At 33.9% G+C, this 27,395-nt stretch overlaps 1 protein-coding gene across 7 annotated transcripts in view; it reads right to left on the bottom strand.

The window, feature by feature from the left end:
* The window catches only part of GRIK2 (glutamate ionotropic receptor kainate type subunit 2), a 632,322-nt gene that overhangs the window by 95,900 nt on the left and 509,027 nt on the right, over positions 1-27,395 (bottom strand). For all 7 annotated transcript variants that reach the window (XR_011422112.1, XR_011422111.1, XM_001503914.7 and 4 more), the window contains exon 14: positions 25,414-25,631. Coding sequence is in view for 5 of the 7 variants with exons in the window: in XM_001503914.7 (XP_001503964.1) it covers positions 25,414-25,631 (218 nt within the window). In the remaining 2 variants the exon portion in view is untranslated. The remainder of the gene's footprint in view (positions 1-25,413; positions 25,632-27,395) is intronic.

Genomic DNA, 27,395 nt, shown 5'->3' with positions numbered 1-27,395 from the left:
ATATACTGAATATTCCAAAATTCTAAGAAAACAAATAACAGATTTCTAATACATGAATTCTGGTAACCTCTAAAAGATGCTGACACAAAGGCCATTTTCTATAAAAATACAAATCAGATTGGTTTAATAATTATAATTAAAAGAAGAAAAATAGTTGTATGACTTCATATAAATTATCAATGTTATATAATACATAAGAGCATATTTTATTTTTATAAGATTTAGGCTTGATTTCTCATGAAAAATCTATTTAATCTGAATTTATGAAAGGTATTATACTGGTTTACTAATAAACTAAAATTACTACTATATAAATGTTTAATATTATTAAAAATATAATTTTTTAAATAAATTGTATCATAATTCTCTCAAACTTTTTCTATTAACAGTAATTTTGTTTTGTAGTATGTCAGCTTAAACAAAACATCAAAAGTTTTTAGGTAACTTAAACTTTGGACTAATATTAAATTGAGTTAGTTAATGGGTAATCATCAATTATATAAACAATTTCTAAGATAAAATACTAAACATTGAATAGTAAGTTTAATATTAAACTGACATTCTTATATACTATAGAGTAGCTATATGTTTGGATCATATTTGTGAATATGTTTAAGTTTGCCACTATAAGAAAGTGTAAAAGGGACTTCTGTGACTGTAGAAATTTGCATTATGTTTATGAGCTTTGCTGGGCTGCTAAAATGCTTTTGCATGACGAAAGTTCTCACTTAACCTGCCTCTCTTTTTCCTCTGTGAAATGGAAGTTAGTTTCTCTTGCTAAAAGTTATGATAAACGTGGGAAGTTGAGAATGGACTATGAGCAATAGTGACAGAGAAATGAAATATACCATGAGTGTGCTTCAAAGAGTAGATTTGTCCTAAAGTGTTATTTTGTCCCAGAATATAGAAGAGCACAGTGAAGAAAAAAATTTAGTACACATAGTAAGTTGCAGAGGGTATGAAAAAGTGAATTTTATGTACCTTGACTTACAATACTAGTCTGAAAGGCAACCATTAATTGTATTAAAATTTTCTCAAAGCTTGCTCAGTTTTGATGGCTTATTCAGAAGATAATTATTTAGAAGTGCAAAATTAGAATTGAACTTTCTCTCTGTTATAATGATAAATTGGTGTTATAATACTAAGTAAGGGTATAATGATTTGTTCTTTTACATTATTAAAAATAAATGTATGAGGTCCAGCCCGGTGGTGTAGTGGTTAAGTTCACAAGCTCCGCTTTGGCAGCCTGGGGCTCACGGGTTTGGATCCCAGGTGTGGACCTATACACCACTCATCTAGCCACGCTGTGGTGGTATCTCACATACAAAATAGAAGAAGATTGGCACAGATGTTAGCTCAGGGCCAATCTTCCTCAAGCAAAAAGAGGAGGATTGGCAACAGATGTTAGCTCAGGGCTAATCTTCCTCAAACACACACACACACACACACAAATGTGACAAATAATTAGGCTTGTTTGGTATGCTCCATACTGCTTAACTGGCTAAATAAGCACTGAGTTAATTGGAAAGAGTTGAATAGGAAGGGGTTTCAAATCAAAGAGACACTCTTCTTTAGTTAAGTCAGGCAGGTTAAATATTAGTATAAATATTTAAGTAATTTTAAGTTTTGTCAAAGGCCCTGGAGGTTTTACAGTGCTCTTATTATCCATATAATGTTCTTAACTTCAGAGGAAATATTGATCAAACTTTTATAAAATAGTTACATATTGTACCATAATATTGTATACTCCCTCATTTTTTATATCATTGGTTACTGAAACAAATTACTCAGATTCTGATGCTAGTCTCAATGTTCTACAATAAGTTACAGGATGGAATTGTATCTTTAATGAAGGCCTTTCTCAGAGTCTCGTGGAAAGGCTGCCTACCAAGTACTTTGAATTCTTCATACTTTAAAGAACAGACTCTTTGATATAGGCTTCAAGGCGACACTACTTACAAAATGTTCAGACTGTAACAATGAGCTGAGTCAGGATTTCCGGGTCTCTTCCATCTAAAAACAGGCATACTGCATGGAAACAGATTGCTGTTCCATGATTAAAAGGAACAAGAATTAATTACGAGTGAATGAACTGATGAGGGAAATTTAATTGTAGCAATTTGTTTGGAATATTGTCAGTATTGTTTTTCACGATCTGTTTTCATGGCTATACAAGGAAACTCTTTTCCTCCATGAGTTTCTTTAATATTCAATTTTGTAGACTGCTTTTGTAAATGGAAATAAACATATTCAAATGTTATCTGATTCTGACTCATCCTCTGAAATTCAGAAACTCTTATTAAATCCCCTTTATTTCATGGCAATAAATAATTTGCATAGGTTCTAAAAGAATATATTTTGCTTCTTGCTAGTATATAATTGGACAACTAATTTTGCACCCAAGACATCTATGGAGTGTCACATTTGATAATAATTCTCATTTAATTAGGCATGACAAGTCTATTACTTAAAAGTAAGGGTTTACTTCACATGTGCAGCCAATAGCTGCAAATTTCCTCCTAGGAAAACTGGCCTCTTATTTGGCTTAAAGGTCCTAGCCTTACTAGTGGTAAGGAAAATTAACTTCCTACTAGGACAGGAAACTTAGAAAATTCTGGAAAACGGAAGAACAGATGAATTCACTAAACTCATTGAGACTGTAGGTGAAATCTGGTAGAAAAATTTTCTTAATTTGGCCAAGTAATAGTAGCTTTTAAAATTCCAATACGACTTTCAAGGACGACTTATAAAACTTCCACTTTAAAGTTAATTTTGTAACTTTAGCAGCTGGCAAATATTGCATGACTCTACATTTGCAAAACAAACTCAAGGAAGCCTACATAGTTAACTTAGACTTTTGCTACATCTATGTAAGTAATCAGGCCTAACCTAGGAGACCAGTGTTTTTCTGACCAAGAATAATCTTTGGAAATTATGTAGGATCACAATGAGGGAGACAGTAAGAAAATATTGTCCAAGACTTGAAAATAGATAGAAAAGATTGTTAGGTGTCTCTCAATGGAGTGCTGGATGTTGTCTGGTGGGTTATCGAGGGATTATCTGATTCTATAAGAGTGTATATTGACTGACTTTATACTGCCTAAGCTATTAATGATCCTGTTGGGGTAAACATTGTCATGCAGAAAACGAACAGTCATGCAGACAATTCTTGTCCATAGCAATGCAAATTAATTTTATAGGTTACCAATGAAAATGATTTACAATCTATTGAAAAGGTAACTCCAAACATTATATGTTATTGAACTGTAAGAAATCAACTAATTTTATATCTACTGGCAGATTTACTTTTGCATTCCCAATTGCTTCAAATTCTTTTGAACAAGTCTTAACAATAAGATCTTTGATACGTGTTCGTTTATATTTTCACAAGAGCCATGTTTTTAACTTTTAAAAAATTATTCTTTAGCACCACAAATATTTGGAAAAGTGTCTATGTAGTCCCAAGTATACACTTCCCCAGATCTGAAGACTGATAATGTAAAAGAGTCACTTTTCAACAGTGCCTCACTATACCCTACAAATTGGCTTTCAATCTTTGTATCTTCTTCAGACTATTGGCAGGTTGAACAATGAACAAACAAACAAAAACTCTTCTGGTTTCACTCCTAGAGATTTTGTTTCAATTGGTCTGAGCATTCATACTTTCTAAAAGCTGCCCTGGTGATTATAAAGCATAGCTGGAGCTAAGAACCTCCTTCTAGCATCATCTTGGACCACAGCTGAGAGCAAGTGGGGAAAGCATAGGCCTGTAAAGTACTAGCCCCTCTCTCCTGTTTCAACTCAAACTGCCCTACTTTTAGTAGTTTTACATATAGAAACCTCTTAAAGAAAGGGTTTCACAGCTTTAAGGAGCTTAAAAACAACTCCTTTCTCCTAAAGCCAAATAGCTATCTGCAATTCTCACTATTTTTCCCAAACTCAACACTTATCCAAACCAAACTACTCACTCTTGACTATATATATTCTATTTTCCTCCTCTTATCCCACTCTGGGAACTGCATCCTCCTCATCTGTAAATTTCCAAGTCTTGCCCATCTGTTGGGACTCAGCTTGAATGTCACATTCTCCCCATGCAGATTGCACGCATTTTCATTTTAAAAAAGGCAGAATTATTAATATTCTTAACTTCTCCTTATAGTTTATATTGTATATATGTTGATTATGACATTAGTTTCTATCAAGACAATACATATTTTAATGAAGCAATGTCATTTTCTCTACATCTAAAAGTCTCCTTCCTCAATCCACAACCTCAAATTCCTTTCTCAAAAAGTATCTAAAATACAAAGACAGCAGGAGAGCTCATACAGGCAGGAGTTGTCACATCCTCTGTAATATAAATGGGCAAAATAAATAGAAGTATAATGTTACAATAGTATAATCTATTAGATTATGTTACAATAGTATAATACAAAAAGTATATGTTACAATAGTATAATCTATAAGAACATTGATCTCAGTACTGCAATGTATTTTTCTTTTATAAATATGCAAACCAGTCCCTAGAGAAAAAGATTTACTCAAAACACTAGATACTAAATTAAGCTCTTCAATGCTTTTACCAATTCAATTGCCCATCTGACTCACTTGAGTATTAGTTATAAATCATTTATCCTAGTCTTTCATCCATTGAGTCATTTAAGTACTGACAATTTCTTGAGTATGTATAATATGCCATTGGTGTCCTTATGTGCTCAGGAAAATCAGATGACTAGAATATCAAAGTCCTCAAAGTATCTCATTAGAAGAGTTAGGATAAAACAAATAATTAAAATAGAGTGGATTTAGCAATGTGCTTCTCTTCTTCCACGAACTCTCTTCAGCCTTGTCAAATCCTTATTCATTCTGTCAATCTCAAAACCTATTTGACCATCACTTCTTTATGATATTTTTCCTAATTCCTCCCCTAACTCTGGGATTTATTACAGAAATACAAGGTTGTTTTAAAATGAAAAAATCAATTAATGTTGTACACCTTATCAATAGAATAGAGACAAAAACCACATGACTATTTAAACAGACTCAGAAAAAGTGTTTGACAAATCCAACACCTCTTCATGATAAAAATATTCAAAAAGTTAGGGAAAGAAGAGAACATGTATTAGTCAGGGTTCTCCAGAGAAACAGAACCAATAGATTATATATATCACATATATAATATATTTAAAATACATGTTTTATATATTATATATATTATGTAATACATTTGTAATATATATTAAATATATATATATATATATAATACGTGTATGTGTATTTATTCATTACAAGGAATTGATACACACTATTATGGAGTGGAGATATCCTACCACCTGCCATCTCTAGCTGAAGACTCAGGAAAACCAGCAGTGTAATTCAGTCAGAGTCTAAAGGTATGAGAACCAGGGAGGCCAACGGTGTAAGTTCCAGTCTGCTGTGGTCAGGAGAAGACTCAAGTCAGCTCAAGTAGTCAGGCAGGAAGAGAATTCAACTTTCCTCTGCCTTTTTGTTCTATTTGGGCTCCTAATAGATTGGCTTATGCCCATCAACTTTGGGGAGAGCAATTTTCTTCACTCAGTCTCCCAATTCAAATGCTAATCTCTTCCGGAAACACCCTCACAGGCATACGCAGAAATAATATTTAACCAGATATCTGGGCACCCAGTGTCCCAGTCAAGTTGACACATAAAATTCACCATCATGGAACACCTTCATCCTGATATGGGATACCTATAAAAAACCCACACTTAATATCGTAATAATAATGAAAGCCTGAGTGCTTTCTTCTAGATCAGGGACAAGACAAAAATATAAGCTCTTGTCACTTCTATTCAACACTATACTGGAATTTCTTGCATTCTCAGGGCACTAAGTCAAGAAAAAGAAATAAAAGACATTCAGATTGAGGGGGCTGGCCCCGTGGCCGAGCGGTTACGTTCGCGCGCTCCGCTGCAGGCGGCCCAGTGTTTCGTCGGTTCGAATCCTGGGCGCGGACATGGCACTGCTCGTCAGACCACGCTGAGGCAGCGTCCCACATGCCACAACTAGAGGAACCCAGAACGAAGAATACACAACTATGTACCGGGGGGCTTTGGGGAGAAAAAGAAAAAAATAAAATCTTTAAAAAAAAAAAAAAAAGACATTCAGATTGAAAAGAAAGAATTAAAACTATCTCTCTTTGTTGATGACATGCTCTCGTATATAGAAAATCCAAAGAGGTCTACTAAAAAACTATTAGAACTAATAAATGAGTTATGGCAAGTTGCAGCATATAAGATCAATTTATAAAAATCAACTGTATTTCTATACAGTAGCAATGAACAACAAGAAAATGAAATTATAAAAACAATTCTTTTAAAAATAGCATTAAAAAGAATAAAACATAGAAATACATTTTAAAAAGATGTGCAAGATTTGCATAATGACACTACAAAATATTGTTGAAAGAATAAAGAAACCTAACTAAATGGAAAGACATCCCATGTTCGTGGATCAGAAGACTTAATATTGTTAAGATAACATTACTCCTCAAATAGATATACAAATTCAACTCAACCTCTATTAATATCCCACTTGGTTTTTGAAGAAATTGACCAGTTATCCTAAAATATATATGGAAATGCAAGAGGCCCAGAATAGTGAAAACAATCTTGAAAAAGAAAAAATTGACATACTCTTCTCCTTGATTACAAAACTTAATACAATATCCAAGACTGTGTGGTATTTAGATAAGGATGTACTTATAGATCAATGGAATAGAATTGAGATTCCAGAAATAAACCCTTAACATTTATGGCCATTTGGTTTTTCACAAGAGTGTCAAAACAATTTAATGGGGAAAAAATAGTCTTTTCAAAAGATGGTGCTTAGATAACTGGATATCAACATGCAAAGAAGTGAAGTTGTCCCCGTTCCTCACACTCTACACAATAATTAACTCAAAATGGATCATAGACCTAAATGTAAGAACTAAAACGTAAAACCCACATTTACAGTAGTAACTGTTTAGGATTTTCAGTTAGGAAAAGTCTTAGCTATAATAGCCAAATCACAAGCAACCAAAGAAAAAAATAGATAAATTACATTTCATTAAAATTAAAAACTTTGTGCATCAATGTACATAATTAAAAAAGTAAAAAGACAACCCAAGAACGGGAGAAAATATTTGGAAATCATATTTCTGATGAGGGATTTATATCTAGAAAACATAAATTCAACGACTCTTAAAACTCAACAATAAAAACATAAATAACCGAATTTAAAAATGAGAAAAAGGTCTGAATAGCCATTTTTCCAAAGATATACAAATGACCAGTGAGTACATAAAAGCTTCTCACTAACACTAACCATCAGGGAAATGCAAATCAAGACCACAGTGAGACTCCGCTTCATTCTCTGTAAAATGGCCATAATCAAAAGGATAATAACAAGTGTTGGTGAGGCTGTGAAGAAACTGGAATCCTCTATACACTACAGCTGGTAATGTAAAATTGTGCAGTCATTTGGAAATCTGTCTAGAAATTCTTCAGATGGTTAAACATAGAGTTATCATATGACAGCAATTCTACTTCTAGGTATGTACCCAAGAAATATGAAAACATATGTCCACTCAAAAACTTGTACATGAATATTCATAGCAGCATTATTTGTCATATCCAAAAAAGTGTAAATAATCCAAAGTCCGCCTTCTGATGAATGGTAAATAAAATATGGTATATCTGTGCAATGGATTCTTATTCTGGAATTAAAAGAATAAAAGAATAAAGGAATAAAATGGAATGAAGTTTTGACACATACTACAACATAGATGAACACTGAAAACATTATGCTGAGTTAAACGAAGCCAGAAAAGAGTAGATGTTGTATGGTTCCACTTATACAAAAGGTTTAGAGCAGGAAAATCTACACAGGCAGTAGATTAGTGGTTGACTAGGGTCGGCCGGGGGAGGGGAGTGTGTGGAGACTTGGAGTAAGTGGGAGTGACTGTTAACGGGTATGAGCTCCCTTTCTGGGATGTTGAAAATGTTTTAAATTGACTGTGGCAATGATTGTATAACTGTGTGAATACAATAAAAACTATTGAATTGTACACTTTAAAGAGATGAATTGTTTGGTATGTAAATTATATCTTAATAGAGCTTTTATTAAAAAAGAAAATAGACTTGCAACTACATAGCATCTCAGCAATTGCACACTTGGGCATTGATTCCATAGAAAAGAAAACTTACGTTCACACGAAACCTGTACCCAGATGTTCATAGCAGCTTTGAGCATAGCAGCCGAAGTGTGGAAACAGACCAGATGTGCTTCAACCAGTGAATGGTTAAACAAACTATGATACAACCGCACCATGGAAAAATTACTAAGCAACTACAAGGAACAAGCTATGGACATACACGATAACCTGGGTGAATCTCCAGAGAATTATGCTACGTGAAAGAGCAAATTCTAAAAGCTACCTCTAGATGATTCTGTTTAAATAACATTTTTTGAAGTAACAAAGTTATAAAGATAGAGAACAAGCTAGTGGTTGTCAAGGGTTAGGGAGGAGGAGGTGGGAGGGAAATGGGTATGACTTTTTATAAAATACTCCTTTTATTCTTTTCTCATAAGTTTCTAACATGTTTATAATTGAAATAATATCTTTCACCATTTCCCCATCTAAAAATGATTTCGTTTGTCCCAGAATCCAAGTTGTTCAATGGCAGTCCAAAGGAATAAGCTCAGACCCTGTGAAAAAGCCTGTGAGGATGGATCAGTGGGTTTGGGTGTTGTCAGACTGACAGTGTGTTATCAAGGCGCCCATCAACCTTTCACCTCATGGTTTTAGCATCCACTGATTGTTTAAAACAAACACAATTTTTTTTAAAACTCAGGTGCTAATGGAATATAAAAAAAAAAAATTTAAATATTTGAACATTTGACTCAGATTTCAGAAAACTAATTTCATCGATTCTTTTGTTACTGTTAAGAGGAAACCACTTTTCAAATTCACTATGTATTTTCTGAGAATATTGGTTGATAATGACCACTTTATTATCGTTAAAAATCCTTTTATACAACAAACAAGCAGCTTTTCCACTTGCTATGCCTCTGTAAGTGGCAATTCCTATTCACGGTAAAATCTGTAACATATCTTCATCCAGACTCTTATCCCTTACTGTTCCAGTTGTAGTACTAGCTTCTAGATTTCCCCTCAATTCTGCTTCAATCATATACCTTCATTTTAAATTTTCTCACATGTGATTTTTAAATTAGGAAAATAATTTAATAATATTTTGTTTAATAGTATATATTTCAATTTAATTACCAGTTATGGCTTACATAGTTATCATTGCAATATATGCTGCCTGCATAAAATATTCAAACACATTTCCCCTCAATTCTGCTTCAATCATATACCTTCATTTTAAATTTTCTCACATGTCCTTTTTAAATTAGGAAAATAATTTAATAATATTTTGTTTAATAGTATATATTTCAATTTAATTACCAGTTATGGCTTACATAGTTATCATTGCAATATATGCTGCCTGCATAAAATATTCAAACACATTACAATGTTACATCACTACACAGAAGAAATCATTTGAACTGAATCAATCAATTGCCACTGACTGTATCACTAATGTGTTTATGTGTAATATTAAAAATGACAAAGGCACCAATCACATGTTCTATAATACATCTTAAATGATGCAAAATTTAAAATAAAATATAACTATGTTTAATGTAAAAATGTCATACTGCCTCAGTTTCAAATATTCTGTTAAGTTAATTAAAATTAAATAAAATTTAAAATTTTGTTCCTCAGGTGAACTAGCCACATTTCATGCGTTCAACAGCCATGCATATTTTATTAACAGCCATAACAAAACAAAAATTCAGTCCCATTTCTTAGCCTGAGATAATAAAATTTCTTTGAAGAGTTTTGTAGCAAACTACTGATTTTGACCCCGTTAAAAGTGTTCCCAAATTCAAAGAGAGAAGCACAGGCAAAATGCTCAAGTGTTTCTCTAATGGCTAGTAACAGTAAGTCACTCCAGTCTTATTTTCAAGATAGAACAGGGATGATACATTAGGCCTGAGATTTGGAATGATACAAAACTTCAAATAAGGATGAATGAGAAGGATGGATAAGATAGCTCCTGCATATCTACTGACAAAGCGAAAAAAGATAGAAGAAGAGTTTAGCTATCTTTTTTGTATGTGTGAGAGGAAGACTGACGCTGAGCTAACATCTGTTGCCAATCTTCCTCTTTTTGCTTCAGGAAGATTGTCACTGAGCTAACATCTGTGCCAGTTTTCCTCTATTTGGTATGTGGGATGCCACCACAGCATGCTTTGCTTGCTGAGCAGTGTGTAGGTCCACGCCAGGGATCCAAACCTGCAAACCTTGGGCCACTGAAGTGGAGCACGTGAACTTAACCACTATGCCATAGGGCAGGCCCCAGAGTTTAGCTACCATTTTTATTTCCAAAATATAATTAATTTTGTTCTCGTAGCCATAAGAGTTTTACTATAAGAATTAAACACATTATAGCATCAGTGTAGAAATAAATGAAAGCAGCCACTTGCAATGGTTGAGTGACCAGAGAAGAAGCAGCTGTGGAAGTGAAGCCTGTCAGGCTTGATGCTTACTCAGAAGCTGCTTTCTCAGGACAAAGGCTGCATACAATGATCTCAGGATGCCTGTGTGCACAAAATTAGTTCTCAGCCACCTTCAAATGCAGACATCTTTCTGGGTTTAGAAAGAGTTACCTTTTTGCTAATGCTAGTTTATTTTGCTTCTTGAGAACGAATTTTGATGATTTTCTTAAAATCCACTTCTATTTTTTTTTCCTTCACAGACGTAAAAAGTTCCAGTGTTTTCACTGGATTCCAAGGAGGTTTTTGTCACGAACATCAACACCTTCTTCAACATCATCATCATAACTGTCATTATCAAATTTGGGGGGTCCTTTATGAAAGAAACACCTGCCTAAGGGTTGGAATAAGCCAGATAGATCTAAAACTGGTGTTTTTAACCGTGTTCGTTTCTTAGTCTTGGCTGTCTAGATTGTTACCTCATTTTATTTTGACAATATGGATTCCTAATTCACCCAGTTAAGTTCTATTTATTTGTTGGAGTCAGGCTGGGTTATTTTCTTCTAGTGTTGGAACAGAGGCTAACAGAATAAAAACATCTGTATAAGAATACTTAAAGAATATTAACTAATATAGAGTCTCCTATTGCCAGTATATCCTGGGCATCCTAGTATGACTGAGAAACTGAATTCCAACCCAAATGCATTCAATGTCAACTCTCTGAGGGGAGTACAGGCATCCAAGTGGTCTTTCTCATTCATAGACATGGAAGGGCTGGATAACTGTAGGTAACAGATAAAGAAAGATGTTTCTATGATCATTCTTCTAAATGCCTATAGTTTAACGAAAAAAGGTTAATGACTATTCCTCTATATTTCTATTACCTGACTTTTTACTCTTTTACGTGAAGACAAGATTATATTAGGAAGCGTAAACAGATAACCTTAATGTCCTCTCTCTACTGACTTTTCTTTAAGGTTTGATTAAAAACATTTATTATATCAATATTTTAAAGCATTGAACTTCTGGTATTTTAATGCAATGAACATTAAAAATGAGCATCCCAATTACTTAAGTCTTTAAGTTATAAGTGATTTCTCTGCTGTACATGTGTGTTTATATATAAACATACTTTGAGATTTTGCAATGGCTAAGTGAACAGGTTTCAAAATTATCAAAAGGCTATTTGTTTTAGACTATCTGAAGAAAGAAATATTTCTGAAAGTATCATAAGAACAATATTATAACTCTATTTCACTCACAATGAATCTTTAAAGCAGAGTCCTGAGAACAGCATCATAACCTGTGTTCAGTGAAAATGGGAAAATTTGTGAAGCTGTATTAAAGCTAAAAGTCTTTAACACTGAAAGAAGAGAAAAAGCAATGAGATCAAAATATATCTATAAAGAAAATACTAGAGGTTATTCTTACAGGACTTTAAGAATTGTCTTTGTAGATTGGACGTGAGACATTTTTTTCCTTTGTTTTCCTAAAATTCCGTAGTTCTCATGAGTCATAAGAGAAAAAGAAACTTGCTTAAAGTTACAATGGTTAATATTCATGGAGAGGAAGAACAAGTAAATATGGGAGTTTTTCTTCTATTTAAGCATTAATTCTGAACATGAATTGTTTGTCAAAGCAAATCTCACACATTAATAAAAAGACCATTAATTAAACAGTGATTAATAAAAAGCCCATTAATTAAAAGACTATATATAATGTATGGATGGAACTAGACTCGTTATTCACTTTATCTTTTCAGTAGTACAAGAGAGTAATCCAGAATATCTTTCAATAATCTGCCATCAGGATCAAATTATTAATCAAACATAAATGCAATTGAGTATCAGATCTTGGCATTAACTATAGGTAAACTGGATGTATTTTCAGCAATATAAGCATTCATATTGGGGGAAATGGTTTCATCTGTTATAGATTTAAATTCAACTAGTAAGCTCCAGCAGTAAGAACATACTAGGGGTTATTACGTGTTTAGTGCTTTATAAACAAACCATAAGACAGATATTTACACTCCCAGTTTACCTATAAGAAAACAGAAGTCTGCAGAGGTTAAATAAATCCCTAGTGAGTGACAGATGTAGGATTTCACTCCACAACCTAATTTATGCCTTTAATCATTATATTAAATGTATGATATTGACTCAACAATCCTTTATATCCATTATTAATGCTGCTTTCCGATTCTTTCGTCTTTCTTTAATTGTTTTTGTAATAAATTAAAATGAAGCATGAACTCAGAGTGTTCTGAAAATAGTCAAGGGACCTACAATGCAAACTAATTTATTGTGTAGCCTCTAATTAGCTGTAATTACAATATTTAATAAATGAAACACCTACCTTAGAGGTAATCAAATCTTTTCACTGAACTCCACTTTTGCTATGCTGTATACAATAGGCTAAGAATAATCAGAAGGATTATTCGAATGCTGTCAGGAAATACAAAGGTACAATTTATTGCCAACCTTGAACTATTCTTCCACTAAAACAGATTTAATATGGAAACTGGGTATAAGGAAAGTGAATTATGTAACCATCCATAATTTAACTCCAATTATGGTAGCATGTCTTATTCCTACAGAACACACTCACTCGTGCACGTGTGCACACATACAGACACATTCACTCATCCGGTTAGTTTTTTAATTTATGTAACTTAAAGAATTTCTCTGAATATAGGAGGTCAATGAAAGTGCTCACCAGTATGCCATAGACATTTAAACAACTGTAGGCACTGCCGCAGTCACTAATATCACAGCAAAAAGAGGATGTCAAGTTATTTCAGAATCTGATCCCTTTATGACTAAGACACTTAGCATTAATGTTTAATCTAGTCATATTTTTAAAGCAATATTTTTGAGGACTCCATTACATTTAGTTTGCAATTATCAACACCTGTTAACAAGCTCTAAAGTTTGTTTTGTCCTTCTTCCAATCTATGCCGGGTTGGGAAAAGGATACAAAAAACTAGGGATGATTTATGAGTTGTGTTTGCTACCAGTAAATATGCAAGAGGAAGTGATAAGATCATTGAGTATCAGAAGAGCTTATGATCTTAAATTTTGTTTGCTCCCAAGGAGGAAACACAGCTCTGTGCTGTCTTTAAGTAAAAGTCTCAGCATCATGATGGCAACAGCAGTAAGTAATAGTAAACTTCATTTTGCTTTATGATATAGTAAAAGAACCAATTTAACTATAATGTGACATCTTGAATCAGTTCTTAATATCAAATAACAAAGTGATATTACCGCTATTTGAACTTTTGGAAAGGAATAGGAAAACAAATGAGCAAAACAAAATAAAGCTAACCAAAGATGCTAATTAGTTTAAAATGCATTTGCAAGAAAAGCATAGCTTCCCCCTAAAAAAGACATCACAGAGCATGAAAAATCAAGCACATTAACTACTATGGAAATTCTGGACTAAGTACAAGTTTCAGGGTATTCACTCTGTAACTAATAGACAACCTAAAGGAACAAGGATAACATGTCTTTGGTGATACTCTAAATTCCAACCCCTCCCCCCAAAAACAAAACAGCATGTATGATTAATAGATCTTTCTTAGTCAATGCCAACAAATATAATTTCCTCAAAGAATTTACAAAGCAGAGAGTCTGTTTTATGTTTGTTTGTACATTTGTTTTAGTAATACTAAATGATGCTTTTATTCAGCTATTTATATAGAAAAAATGGAATTTTCATTTTAATTATTTTTTATCTGAGAAATAAAACATTATGGTTTTAAAATGACAATTTTTTTGATAATATTTATCTCAGCCTATTTTTTTTGTGTCCAAAAATAAGCCCTTCCTGAATTCCCTTCGAATTTTTGCCTAACCAGTGGCTATAAACTCTTACAGGGACAACTGTTATCCATTATCCAGCGCTTGACACGCCAGCCCAACATCACTCTATTAACTGACTTTCACGTTCTCTCACTCCCTGTGGGGTCCTCTCCCCTAAGATTGATGAGGTGCGACGAGGTGTTTGAGCTGCCATCCTGACGACAAAAGCAGTGTGGTCCCTACACTGAGTGGAGGAAGGCTAGCAGAGGAGGGAGAGACCACAGTGTATCCTAGAAGGACATCAGCCTCACACACTTGCTTTCCAAGGCAATTAAAACATGTTTTTCAGATTTTACACTTCAGTCAAACACATAACTTCTTTCTTCCATTGAAGAGCTCCAAAGCTTCGCTGGTACATATTGAAACTATAACCATTAGAGAGGGGTTAAGCTTTTGTCCCTCGGACATTTTAGAGAAGCTAAGATAAAAGTTGCTGCTCCTTCCAAGTTGAAATACATTGAAACACTTAATCACTTCTTATAATTCCCCAAATGGTGTTATGGCTTACTTTTTAACTATTGAGTTCATTCTGGCAGAGCTAGAGCAATAAAACCCATCATATTCTAATTTTCAGACAGCTTGATAGAACCAATGTTCTTAGTATAGATAAAGTGTAATGAAGCACTTTCTTTCCCATAGGAAAGTCTTCCGACTCATATGCTTTGATGCCAACTAGCCTTCACATCTGCTGTTTCTCCATTGATGGCTGTAACTTGGCATGCTAAGCTAGTGTCTGATGAAACAGCTTTACTCAAAGGCACCATTTTATTTCTTGCAATGGGAACATAGTAAAATGGTGTTGGTTTCCTGTAGGCCTTATGCAAATCCCTGTAATAAACATAGGATCAGGCCTCACATACAATAAATTGTGTGTTAGATGAGGAAAGGGGGAGGAAACAACCTCTTTGGGAAAAAAATACCCCCCTTACGATGCCAATAAATTAAATGCATAATAAAGAATTGATTTAAATATTTATTTCAAACATGAATAACTAATATCAAAACCATATTAGACATTAATATAACAATACTTTAAAGATCTCAACCTTATTTTATTAAACAAAATATGATCACTGAACCTAACGTTAACAGTAATGCATTACCCACAGCCAATATTTTAACATCATTAAAAAATAAAAAATAATTTGGGAGAGTTAGAGAAATGATATGGCCACAACAATCTTTGCTGAGATATTTCTTTTAGATTTCTAGAAAAGCTGTCTGATGGAAAATGAAGAGAAGATCAACATGAACAGATAAAAATTTCAGTAACAATATTAATCACTAGTCTACACTGGCTGTTCAGATACACTGGTGTTCAATCACATAAAGATTTTAAGTTTGGTTTCATTCACTTAAGTATGTAGAAAAATTAAGCCAGTAAACTAAATTATCCACAAACTTAAATACATGAAACAAACAAACAAAATGTTGGAAATAAAGTTTCCATTTATTCTAATTAGCCAGAGAGTTATTACCTAATTAGTAACTTGCAAGCAAGTTAGCAAGAACAGTTCTTGGCCTAGAAGCCTAAGTATACGGGTTTCCCATCACCTAGGTCAGAGCGTGATGTTACATTAGAGGAGCATTTTGCTTCAGTTTAGATTTGCAGAGGGAGATTGAAGAATTCTCAGGTAACATAAAGGAAGATATAAATTAGAATTGTGTAATAATTTATCCCCATTATTTAATATAGGTACAATTTTTTTTTCCACAATAAGGAAAGAGTGACAGTAGTTCACCAAATATTATAGGATAATACAACAAGCTTAGGAAAGAAAACTGCATGAGCCCAAATCTCAAACTATTGCTCAGAACCTAACTGAACATGTATCTATAGAGTAGGGTAGTTCATCTCTTCTTAGTCTGCTCCCCATTAGCCAAACACAAAAGTCATATGGACAATCCTGCCAAGACACCTTTATGGGTCTCCAAGATTCTAATACACCTTCTTGTGAGTCCCTTCTCTAATTTTTCCCGCCTTCCTCCGTGGTAGAAAAACCTGCGGTAAAGGCTTACAAAGGAAAGATGAATATATTCATTCCTCAGGTCCCATAGAATACGTATTTTCTCAACTTTTGCTCAGAGATACAAGCAAAAGTCAGAATTTACCCCACCATACTTCTCTGAGAAGGGAAAAAAGCCTTCTTCATCCTGCTACACAGCAATTCTCATGCATCTCCATTGGGGGACCTCCAGAAATGGTGTCAGAAATGAAGACGTAATTAGATTATTTACTCTCAGTAAGTCTTTGTTGAAAAAGACTTTAAACACAATCCAAGTAAATAATTTGAAAGAAACAAGAATGTGGTCAGTAAATTTATCATCATTTCATGTCTCCCTCTGATATTTTGTGGAGTCTGGGTTTCAGAAAAGAAAAATGCCCACACTAATAGGAAAGAAATGAAAGTAGATGCAATCAGTTAATAACTATTGATGTCAATGATGAAGGGATTATTTAAATTTCACATTAAATTCAGTTGCCTGTACATTAGAAACTCCAGAGGAGGTTATAAAAAACTCAGATGCTCGGGCTCCCACCCCAAAATATTTTTAATTTCTTGGCCTGGAGAGGGGCCTGGGCCTCAGTATTCTCTAAGAGCTCCCCCAAGTGATTCTAATGCTCTAATGCACAGACAGGTTGAGACTTCTGACTCAAACAAATGGATACTTTAAAGATTCTTAAAACTTAGTGGATGACATACTCAAATAAGACAAAATAATTACTCTATCCCTTGGAAAAGGAAACTGATGTGTAAATCAATACTATCTTCTTATTTATCAAAGTGATCTGATTGCCTGTCATGGACAAGACCATATTTCTATGTGACATATATGCTATCCAGCCTCACTGATGGCAGCACAGCCACATCTCTTACAACTTTGGTAGATCGAAGACCGGCCCCATAACATGAAGTAGAGTTTAACTAGGTATTCTGATAAAATAGTCAGTATTGCTAACTTTGCTGGGCTATGCGTGGAATCTATGATGGATACATAGGGAGATACAGCTTATCAACAAATCAAAAAGATTAGTCACAAAAAGCTTTGGTGCCTATATACCTATGCTCATGTTAATATTTCAATTTTAAATTAGTTTCAAGCACAAAAAAAATATCCCCCAGGTGAGACCCAAAGCTGAAATTCCAGACCTTTTTTGCCTAAATTATTGAAGAGAAAAGAGAGAAGAAAAGGAGGGTGTCTTTACTAAGCATAAATTGACTCTAAGTAAATAAAAATGGCCTGAAAACAAAGCTATGTGGCAAATGAGTAACATTTAAATAAGCAGGGCAACTCTTACATGAATGAATATTTAAGAAATAATCCTTGTAATTTTTGAAGCACCATAAAGATTTTCTAATTATCCTATTGCCAGAGAATCCCTTTTGGATAGTGGCTGAAAATGATTAAAATCTGTTATAGTCAATGTGGTACACATTGAAAGACATAATCAATTTCTATCCATGTGCCAACAAATAACTATTGAAGCTTTTCTTTGTGATGACCATACATAACTTGGAATTTGTTTTCTTTAAAGAATAAGACTTAGAGATCTAATGTATAGCATAGTGATTATATTCAATAATATTCTATTATAAATTTCAAAGTTGCTAAGAGTCTACACCTTAATTGTTCTCACCATGAAAAAGAAGTGGTAATTATGTGACATGATAGAGGCATTAGCTAATGCCATAGTGGTAATCATATTTCAATATAAAAATGTATCAAGTAAATACTTTGAATATCTTAAACTTATAGAATGTTATATGTCAATTACATCTCAATAAAAAAATAAATGAAATAAAATTCCAAAGTAGGTAAAATTCCAAAGTAAGTTTAGATCATCTTTCTCATATTTGAAAACTACTTTAGGTTAATTTTCTGCATTGGCAAATGACAACTTTCAAAATGTTTTACCACTGATATAGCAAGAGGAAAATAATCATTCATTAGGAAGATACTTTTCAATGTGAAAACTAAGTACGCTATAGATACCATTTTGAGAATCTACTTTTCTAACGTGTAAATCTCTTCATAGTAAATATATTATACTTGCATTACCAGCTCTGTTCTAAATAAAAACGACAAACAAAAATTATGTTTTGAAGAAATTTTAAAAATATGAGAAACGTCTAATGAATGGTATGCTTCTAAATCCATTTATTAGGTAGATGCGGTAAACTGCCAAATTTTTACATTCTATCCCTCAACTCAAAAATTACTTCTGTTCTTTTGGCATTTAAGAAACAAAAATCACTCAAGCTTTCAAAAACTCATTACAGGCATGCCACATGAGCAATTCAGGCTTAAAAACCTATATTGTCATCCTAGCATAATTTAATTTTAGAAGACCACTGAACTGACAAGCTTAGAATTAGCAGCAGACTATAAAGAATATGTTATAGCTGTATCTGCCCCAATGGCATAAGGCAAATGCTTCAGAAACTTAATATGATCAAACATTGAGGTCATGCGGGTGAGCCAAAACGACTAATGCACTTAGCTCTTCTGAGTAATGATGGTTTGCCATGATATCTTTAGCTATTACGTTTATTGTTGATACTATGAGTTCGTTGGTTATTGCGTTCATAATTAATAAGTCACTTAACCTCTCCATGGCCCAGTTTCCTCATCTGTTAAATGAGCATAGTGATAATTGCTTCCTACCTTTCTTATGGGTTGCTGTGAAGATTAATGAGCTGGCATTTAGAATGTACTTTGAGTTCTCCTAAAGAGGGGACTATGCACAAAGAAAACAAAACAAAACCTCTTTGCTGCTAGAAACCAAAAGATAAAACTCTCCCCCTCAAGATGAATGAATCCACTGGCTTGAATTCCCAACACCATAACCTACAATTCGGAAGAAGTTGACTTTTAACCCAAGATTGCAAAATGGAAATGCCATAGAGGGCTAGATATTTTGAGGAAATCTTTTTGGCTCTCTACAGAATAGCAAAATTTTGAAAGTAATCACACACTCTACCTAAAACCCTGTGTCATAGGTGTTCCGTCAGTGAATGCAATATTCGTCATGCTAATGGATAACTGTACAGAATTTAGTAAAAGAAATGAGTTGCCGCCTTAAAGAAAAACTAAATATTTAGGGAACACATAGCAAATGACAATGAAATCATTAGAGGTGGGTGGGAAAATGAGAATCTGTGAATACAAGGGGAAATAACATTTTTAAAGAGTGCTTTGTAGTAACTTGGAAGATAGAAAATGCACTAATAATCTTCTGGACTTGGCTAAAGAAATATCCAGACAAACTGACAAAACACTCAAGGTATCAGCTGGTGACTTTTAGCTACATAGGATAAGGTAGCACAAGAAAGAGATAGACTATTAACAATAAGCAGAACAACAAAGAGGAGGAGGAGGAGGAAGAAGAAATAATTTCAAAAAACTGGGTGGTTTGCGAAAAGAATTTAGAGGTGACATAGCAGAGTTAGAAGTGCGTGGTTGGGTAATAAAAGTATTTCTAACCTTCAGAGCCTCAAGGCCAGGAAAAGTTCTCAAAATTGTTTCAACACGGCATCAGCCCTTAAATAAAGATCAAATTAAGCCTGTTGCCTTTAAACACTTTGTTAAGACCTCTGAATAATTTAAGGTAATGGCTTGTAGATTTTCCTCTCTGGATAAAGAGTTTCTAGCCCAAAGTAGCAATGATTGTCTAGAGAGTGGCACTCTTTAAAAAGAACTGTGGGTGTGGTTTTTAGATTACAAATAGACTCAACTGGATACATTTAAAGGCCACACAGGTTTAGCAGAAATGGTATTGGCAAAAGCACTGTCACCCTTGTATAATAGAAATGGAGTCTGTTCAAAATATTGGCAAGCCTTTGGGCTCCAAGTTTCTAGGAGTAGAACAGCGGACTTAAATAAGTAACTTAAATCAAAGTTTATGTTACAGGCTGCTAAAAGTTTTTGGTTGTTTGTTAAGCAATATTGTTGTGGCAACTGATGACTAATAAAGCTCAAACCATATGCAGAGTCTGTGCTGAGAACTAGAGATCCAAGTGTTAATGATATAGAGTTAATCCCTTCCCCATGCTGTACAGTGTAGTGTGGAAACAGAGGAACCAAGTGAATACAGCTTGGGGTGATATGTTAATGATGATAGAATAAAAAGTGCTCAGAGAATATAAAGAAAGAGTACCTTACTCAGATTGGATAGATTTGGATAGGGGAAGGATCAGAAAAATTTGCCTGGAATAATTGAAGTATGAGTTAGGCTCTAAGAATAAAGAAAATATAACCAGTTATGTTGGTGGGGAAGGACAGGGATGGGGGAAAAAAAAAGCACAAAGTGCATTGGAGAAGGAGGTGGATCATGTACTTGCGATATAACACAGGACTAAAATCTAACCTGTTTGGCTGGAGTTTAGAGGGTAAGAACCAGTGGCTAAAAAATAAGAAGCCAGAAGATGTTGTCTTGTAAACCTGCTACGGAGCTAGGTTCTTATCCTAAAGCAAATGGAAGAGGGTAGTTTTGAACGGCTTCAAGTCACTCTGGTAGCAGCATAGAGAATAGGGACAAACATGGGAAAAAGAAAAGTTAGATAGTTACTGCAAAATTCTGGACAGAGATGACACTGGGCTGGACCAGGATAGCATTACGTAAAGGAAACAGAAAGAAATCTAGGAGGTGGAGTGGACAGGTATTGGGGGGTGCTTGGAGATGTAGGGTGTATGTCTGAGATTTAACACAACGCCTGCCACATAAGAGATGATTGGTAAGTATTTATTGAATAAAAACTTGATATCGTACAACTGAACATCCATACAATATGATTGAGAACACGAGATGCATGGTGAAACTGGCCAAAACAGGACATCATAATCATTAGGTTAAAAAAAATTAAAATTAAGAAGGAGTATTTTTTATATTACATATTTTTTAAAGTTCTTTCATCTACGATTTGGCATAAATTCCCCAAAGAATTTTTAATTGCACCTCAATATACTATTTCAAAATACAGTCTAGAAAAGAGCTTCTAAAAACTGCTCCAAAGATTTATTTCACTTATCAAATTAAAATTCCTTTTTCATGACAATAATCAGAAGTTCATAAAGAAGCAATTTAAGTTAGATAAACTTGGTGTGACCTCTTTTTAAATCTATTTAAAAATTATTTATCCAGTTGTGGGTCATAGAAACACAATTTACTTGACTCTGTTTAAAAGTATTCTAAATTCTGAATTTTAAAAATTAGCCATGTGTTCTAGTGATGCTAATATATAGCATCAATCAAGCTTTTACTAGGTGCTTAGCATATCATGAAGAGCTCTCATTTAATATTCAAAAAATATTGTGAGAATGGCCTTGTTAGTCATTCCAAGTTTGAGGGGAAGAATCAGACGTTTACAAGGGCAAGTGTCTTATCTAACTATAGCCAGTAAGTGGTGGAGCCAGAAATTAAACTCAGGTTTCTCTGATTCTACAGTTTTTTTCACACCTAACAACTATTCTAAATTGTCCTCTACGGTCTCAGAAGTAGTACTTGATTTACATTAGATATTTGATACCATTTAAATGTCCTTTCAATATGGGGCAGAATTTTTTTTTAACAACCATAGAAGAGGGCATGTATCTCCTTTCATCCCATCTATTTTTGGAAGAACAGACTAGACCAGTTTATGTGGCAAAGCCAGAGATTTCAGGTAGACCAAGCCCAGAGAGAATTCGTAGAAACTGGAAAACCTGAGTCATGGGTTACATAGAAACAAGATGATTCAGCATTATTTTGTAAAACATATGACTTGCTTCGAAAATATAGGGATTCTCAAAAGAGATCATAGCACCTACAGGCTCTAGCTGAGTTATTTTTAAGCATGTAATCTATATGTATTCATTCTCCTAATCTTTATACTTCAAGGAGAAAGAATGCGCTTGTTGCTTGGTAACATTTTGTATGATATTCAGGGGTGAGATTTCAGTTCTACTACACCAAGTTCCCAGATTCCGAGAAGGAGGTTTTAACTCCTCTTTTATTGCTTTCCAATAAAATCCCTAGGCCCTCAACAATTTTATTACCTAAATATGATTAAGAACATATTGGTGATACTATACAGTTTTCTATTGTTTACGTGGAATAACACTGAAGAACCACCATCTGTTCAATTTTGAGTTACTTTGTCAGTCATGGCTTTACATCTATCCCTGGGAAGAATGTGTGTGGAGTGTAATGGCTACAGAAGAAAAGAGGAAAGAGTTCTTCTTGAAGACAATAGACATGTAAGCTCAATGAACAAAGTCAAGCATCTTCTTTGGAAAAGGAATTATTTAATGTTGCAGAATGACTATATAACTCTGTGTTTTCTCAATACTGAGGATTTACCCCCTTTAAGCCTAGGTATCTTGAGCCAGCTCTTCTTGCTTGTACTAACAAAACCATATCATTCTTTAAAATAATTTTCTGGAGCTGAGCATTCCGGAACAATCAGCTAACAGCAGGGTCTTGTTAAATTAGTAAAAACAAGATGGAAATTCCTTTAGAAATCAATGCCTTAAGGGTGCTTCCTAGAGCGTTTGTATGCATTGCTGTTAATTAAGAAATAAAAGAACAGTATCAAATATAAATAGACTACACACAATAGTCCCTGGTTCACTGTAGAGCTGCAAAATGAACATGCAATTGCTTCAATTCCAGCTTGCTAGGGAATTTTTTTTTTTAATTTCATACCCATGGCTGGTATAAGCTTGTAGTTTAACAAGCCTAAATATGAGGCTGTAATTAGTATCATTTAGGGCTTCACTGAAATAACTAAAGTAAAATCAACATTTAATGTATGCTTTTAAATTCTAACGTTTTATTTTTCTAACTTCAACAGTAAGAATTCAGCATGTGATAAAGTTATCAACATAAGGTAATTGTCAACTTAGTGATTATCACTGTGTGGTTTTTATCGTGACTAGTATACATTCCAGAAAGCAAGTTTGTGCTGTTGGAAACAGCTGTTTCACGTCCATTTTCTCTGGGTGCTAGAAGCACCTTTGTGTGAGAGAAAGCAAAGCAAGAAATGAAAGAGTAAAAAGAAAAGTCAATGGCAAGGAAAAGTGAAGGTAGGCAAAAATGACACTGCAGAGAACAATTGAACTAAAAAAAAGGAGAAAAAGACGGAAGATTGGAAAGACAAAAAAGGGAGAAAATAAGCTTAGAGATGAGACAAAAAGCTTTTTTCAAATTGATTTTCCAGAGATAAACCTTGCTCAAAGTATATAATAGCTTTGAAACTTAAGATATTTGAGTCTTCTGAAAAGTAAAAATGAGGTTAAAACTCTGAAGTATTTATGAAATAAATAATCACTTCTAGTATCAAATCCCTTGTGTTAGGTATTTTCTGTTATTTTACAAATAACAACTTCAGAAGTCCCTTGGATATTGTAATAATTTAAATGCACCACATATTCACTCCTTGCAAAGTTATTGACACTGACAATGCGCATTTAGCATTTTCAACAGCTGATTTCTTTAAAAAAAAAAGTTTTATAAGAAGAGCAGTTTCTATTAATTGTAAATATCCCATTGGAGAAAATTGATCAATTGCTATTAGTATAGTCAAATAGCACCATACTGATCATAACGCTTTGTTCTTACTTGGTTATTCAATAGTTTGATTAAATAATAATGATTTTCCAATTAAATGTAAAATATGCACACGAACTTTAATCTAGCCATATGAGCTACTGGCTTTAAAAATAATTAAATTTTAAGAATTACATAGATCTGGTTAAACAATCAAATCTATCCCATTCTTTGGATATATGATGCCCTCCAGAACTCCAGAAAAACAAAAGCTGATTTAGTTTTATAAGAATTTTTACAAAGAAAATTATATAATCAATTGGCAAAATTACTGTTTTAAATCACATAAAAGCTACTTCCATGATTGTGATTTAGTCTTCCGCATCTCCAAACAAATCATAATCTTGAAAATGAGAACTAGATGCTATTTGTTCTAGAATACGCAACGTGTAGTGCAATTCCTAGTATCCAATAGGCACTTGATAAATGTCTGATGAAACAATTTATTTTATAGCTTGAGGCAATTATTTAAAAAAAAAAAAAAACTACCACTCTACTGCACATTTGAACTGCAAATTGCATTTGTGTGACTGGTGAGGGAAAATACCAATGTTTAAAAATTTGCCTAATCTACAAAGAATATAAAAATACTTGGTAAGACACAAGAGGAGTTATGAAGTGATATTGACCCACCTACAGTGAAATCTCCCCATTTGTTCTACTCTAGGCCAGTGAGATCAGCTGGAGTAAGGAGAAGAGGAATAACAAAGAGGAGGGCAAGGCGCCCTATATACCTGGAATTTGGTACAAACACACTTTCCATTTAAATGTTCCACAGCGCGGTCACTCTGCAAACCATTGCAAGTTCAGTGGAGTAACCCGTTTTCAGATTCCATGACTCCCAAAATATTTAATGGATAAACGTACAGATAACAAGAACTGTTTCTGCTAGTTTCTACCCTTCTTTTTCTGTAGGCTTCTGAACAAGTAAATCTTGTCTCATCTTAACAGAAAGAAATATATGTATGGGAAATATCCTTACAAGTAATCATTCCATTCTTCTGGAAATAACCAAGCCTTGTAGAGTCTAAATCTTCCACTATTCAATTTTTAATAAATATATTACTCTTCTCTTACATTCAAACACAAAACCTTCTTGGGGGAAAAAATGTTCTCTTTGGGTAGATTTTCCTCCAAACAAAAACGGAATACTTATAGAGCAAAACTCTTTGCCATTTGCAAGGATTAAAATGTTCTGCCTTGAAGGCCCTATGTTTAGTTATTTACCTCTCCCCCACTCTGAGGTATATGCTATTCATTATTCGGCACAAATAACAGTGTTGCTATGCCATTAAGTTCATTAATAGAGAGAGGTTTGTTTGTTTGCAGTCTATCATTTTAATACATAAATTTTAGATAAACAGTAAGACTTACCTTGAAAAACGTCATGGTTGCGCCATCCTCCACGGCACCGTACTCTATCTTGGTTTGTTTAGCTAAATCATCAGCAGAGTCAATCGGGGATTCCATGCGCTCCACTGTTAGAAAGGCTGCTAAGTTAGCAGTATACGAAGAAATGATGATAAGTGTGAAAAACCACCAAATGCCTCCCACTATCCTGGTGGAGAGCGCTTTGGGCATGAGCTCAGAACCTAACAGAGATTGGGGGGAAAAGGTGAAACGAATACAGAGAATTTGATGAGCAGTCAGGCACTTTTGGTTACAGTGGCAGAATGGAATCGCTGTGTAATAAAAGCTTAAATCATAGATTCACACACTTTTTAAGCAAGCAACAACCATTGGGAAAGCAGAGGCTAAATTTCAGATAATAGGCAGTCTCTTAGGACACTCCTGTTTAAGTACAGTGACAGGAGATGCAAGTTCTACCTGAGACGGTACAAAGTAACAAATATAACTGAGTGAATAACCTTGATAAAAATAGCATTAGAAGGGAGAAAAAAAATCTCTCTAGTTTATAAACCACACATATAGTGTTTCACATTCTTGTTAGTTATGTGGGTTTTAGAAGAAATGATCTAATGTACATTCTGATCCATTTCTTAACAAGCTTTATGCAAAGTTTCATTCCCCATGAGCATGAAGCTAAAATATCTTGCCTATTTTGTTATTTAAAAAAGTAACGTTGTATAAAAATAATTTCAATGACCCACATTCCTTGAGATGTGAAGTCTTAGTCTAGTTTTGATTTTAAAATAAGATAGTAAATTCTTTTCTTATATAGTAACAAATGTCTCCCATCACTATAGTTAGCCTCGGTGAGGGAAATCGGAATAAGAATAAATAATTTGTCACAAATTTATTTTTACGCATACATAAAAATTTTATAAGTGTATTATAATACACATGGCTGGAGTTGCCTGCTCATGGTATTAATAAGAGAATGGGATCGAAGAATTATATTTCACTTTTGATTATTATTAATTTTAATTAATTTACATTATAAAACAAAATTCTAACAATTCAAAAATGGCGTCATAGTTTTACCACATTATTTACATTATATACATTATTTATAGTATTAATAGTCAAATGAATACATATCAGCATGTGTGATTTTCTAATAAGAAAAGTGTACTAAATTTATGGGTATATATAATGTATTACTGTTCACTTTTAATCAATTTGAATTTATAATCAAGAAAGCATTGGGTACAAACTGCTTAATTTTAATAGGGTTTGAGTAAAATGGAATGAAGCAAAGATGGACTCCAGTTGCTGATTTGTTTCATAGTTATATCTTTAATATAATAACAGCTGCAGTAAGGTAACTCATCTTTGGATGGAAAGAAAAATACAACAAATTGTTCATGTTAACATTGAAAAGAAGTGGTATCATGACTTGACTGTATCAAAATAGCCCATCTTACACTGCAGTTCATTTTACCCTTCCAATTTCAAACAAACAAAATTTTTAAAAGCAGACAGACTTGGACATGACAGCCAACTCCAGCTCCAGACTCTGCCTACCACTCTGTAAGGAAAAAAACAGAAAAGTACCTTTCTGATGTAGTTGCTCCTACGCCCTGTCAGACACACACTTGGACACAGAAACACTAAAATACTCCCAAGGTGATCAGCAGCTTTGGCTGCCCATTCTATTTTTTCTTTTGTTTTTTGAACAACACCACCAGTAAAGTCAAACAAGACGGGGAAAGAAAAGAACAGTGGAGACATTTGACAAAAAATGGCCCAATTACCACAAGTTCATATCTTACCCAAGGACTTAAAGCGAGTACCTCCTAGGCTTGTGAATCAGAGCCTGGTTAGGGGCTGACTGTCATGTACTCAAGGTAACGTCATGTCCAGCACTATATCCCACTAATTCCTGGGGAGCTGGGCATCAGCCAGAATAGTATGGGTTCCTCTTTCATGTATCCACCAGCAGTGAAGTAGTT

Source organism: Equus caballus, chromosome 10 (genome assembly GCF_041296265.1).
Source record: "Equus caballus isolate H_3958 breed thoroughbred chromosome 10, TB-T2T, whole genome shotgun sequence".
NCBI lineage: Eukaryota > Metazoa > Chordata > Mammalia > Perissodactyla > Equidae > Equus > Equus caballus.
This window is presented reverse-complemented; position numbering and strand designations above follow the sequence as displayed.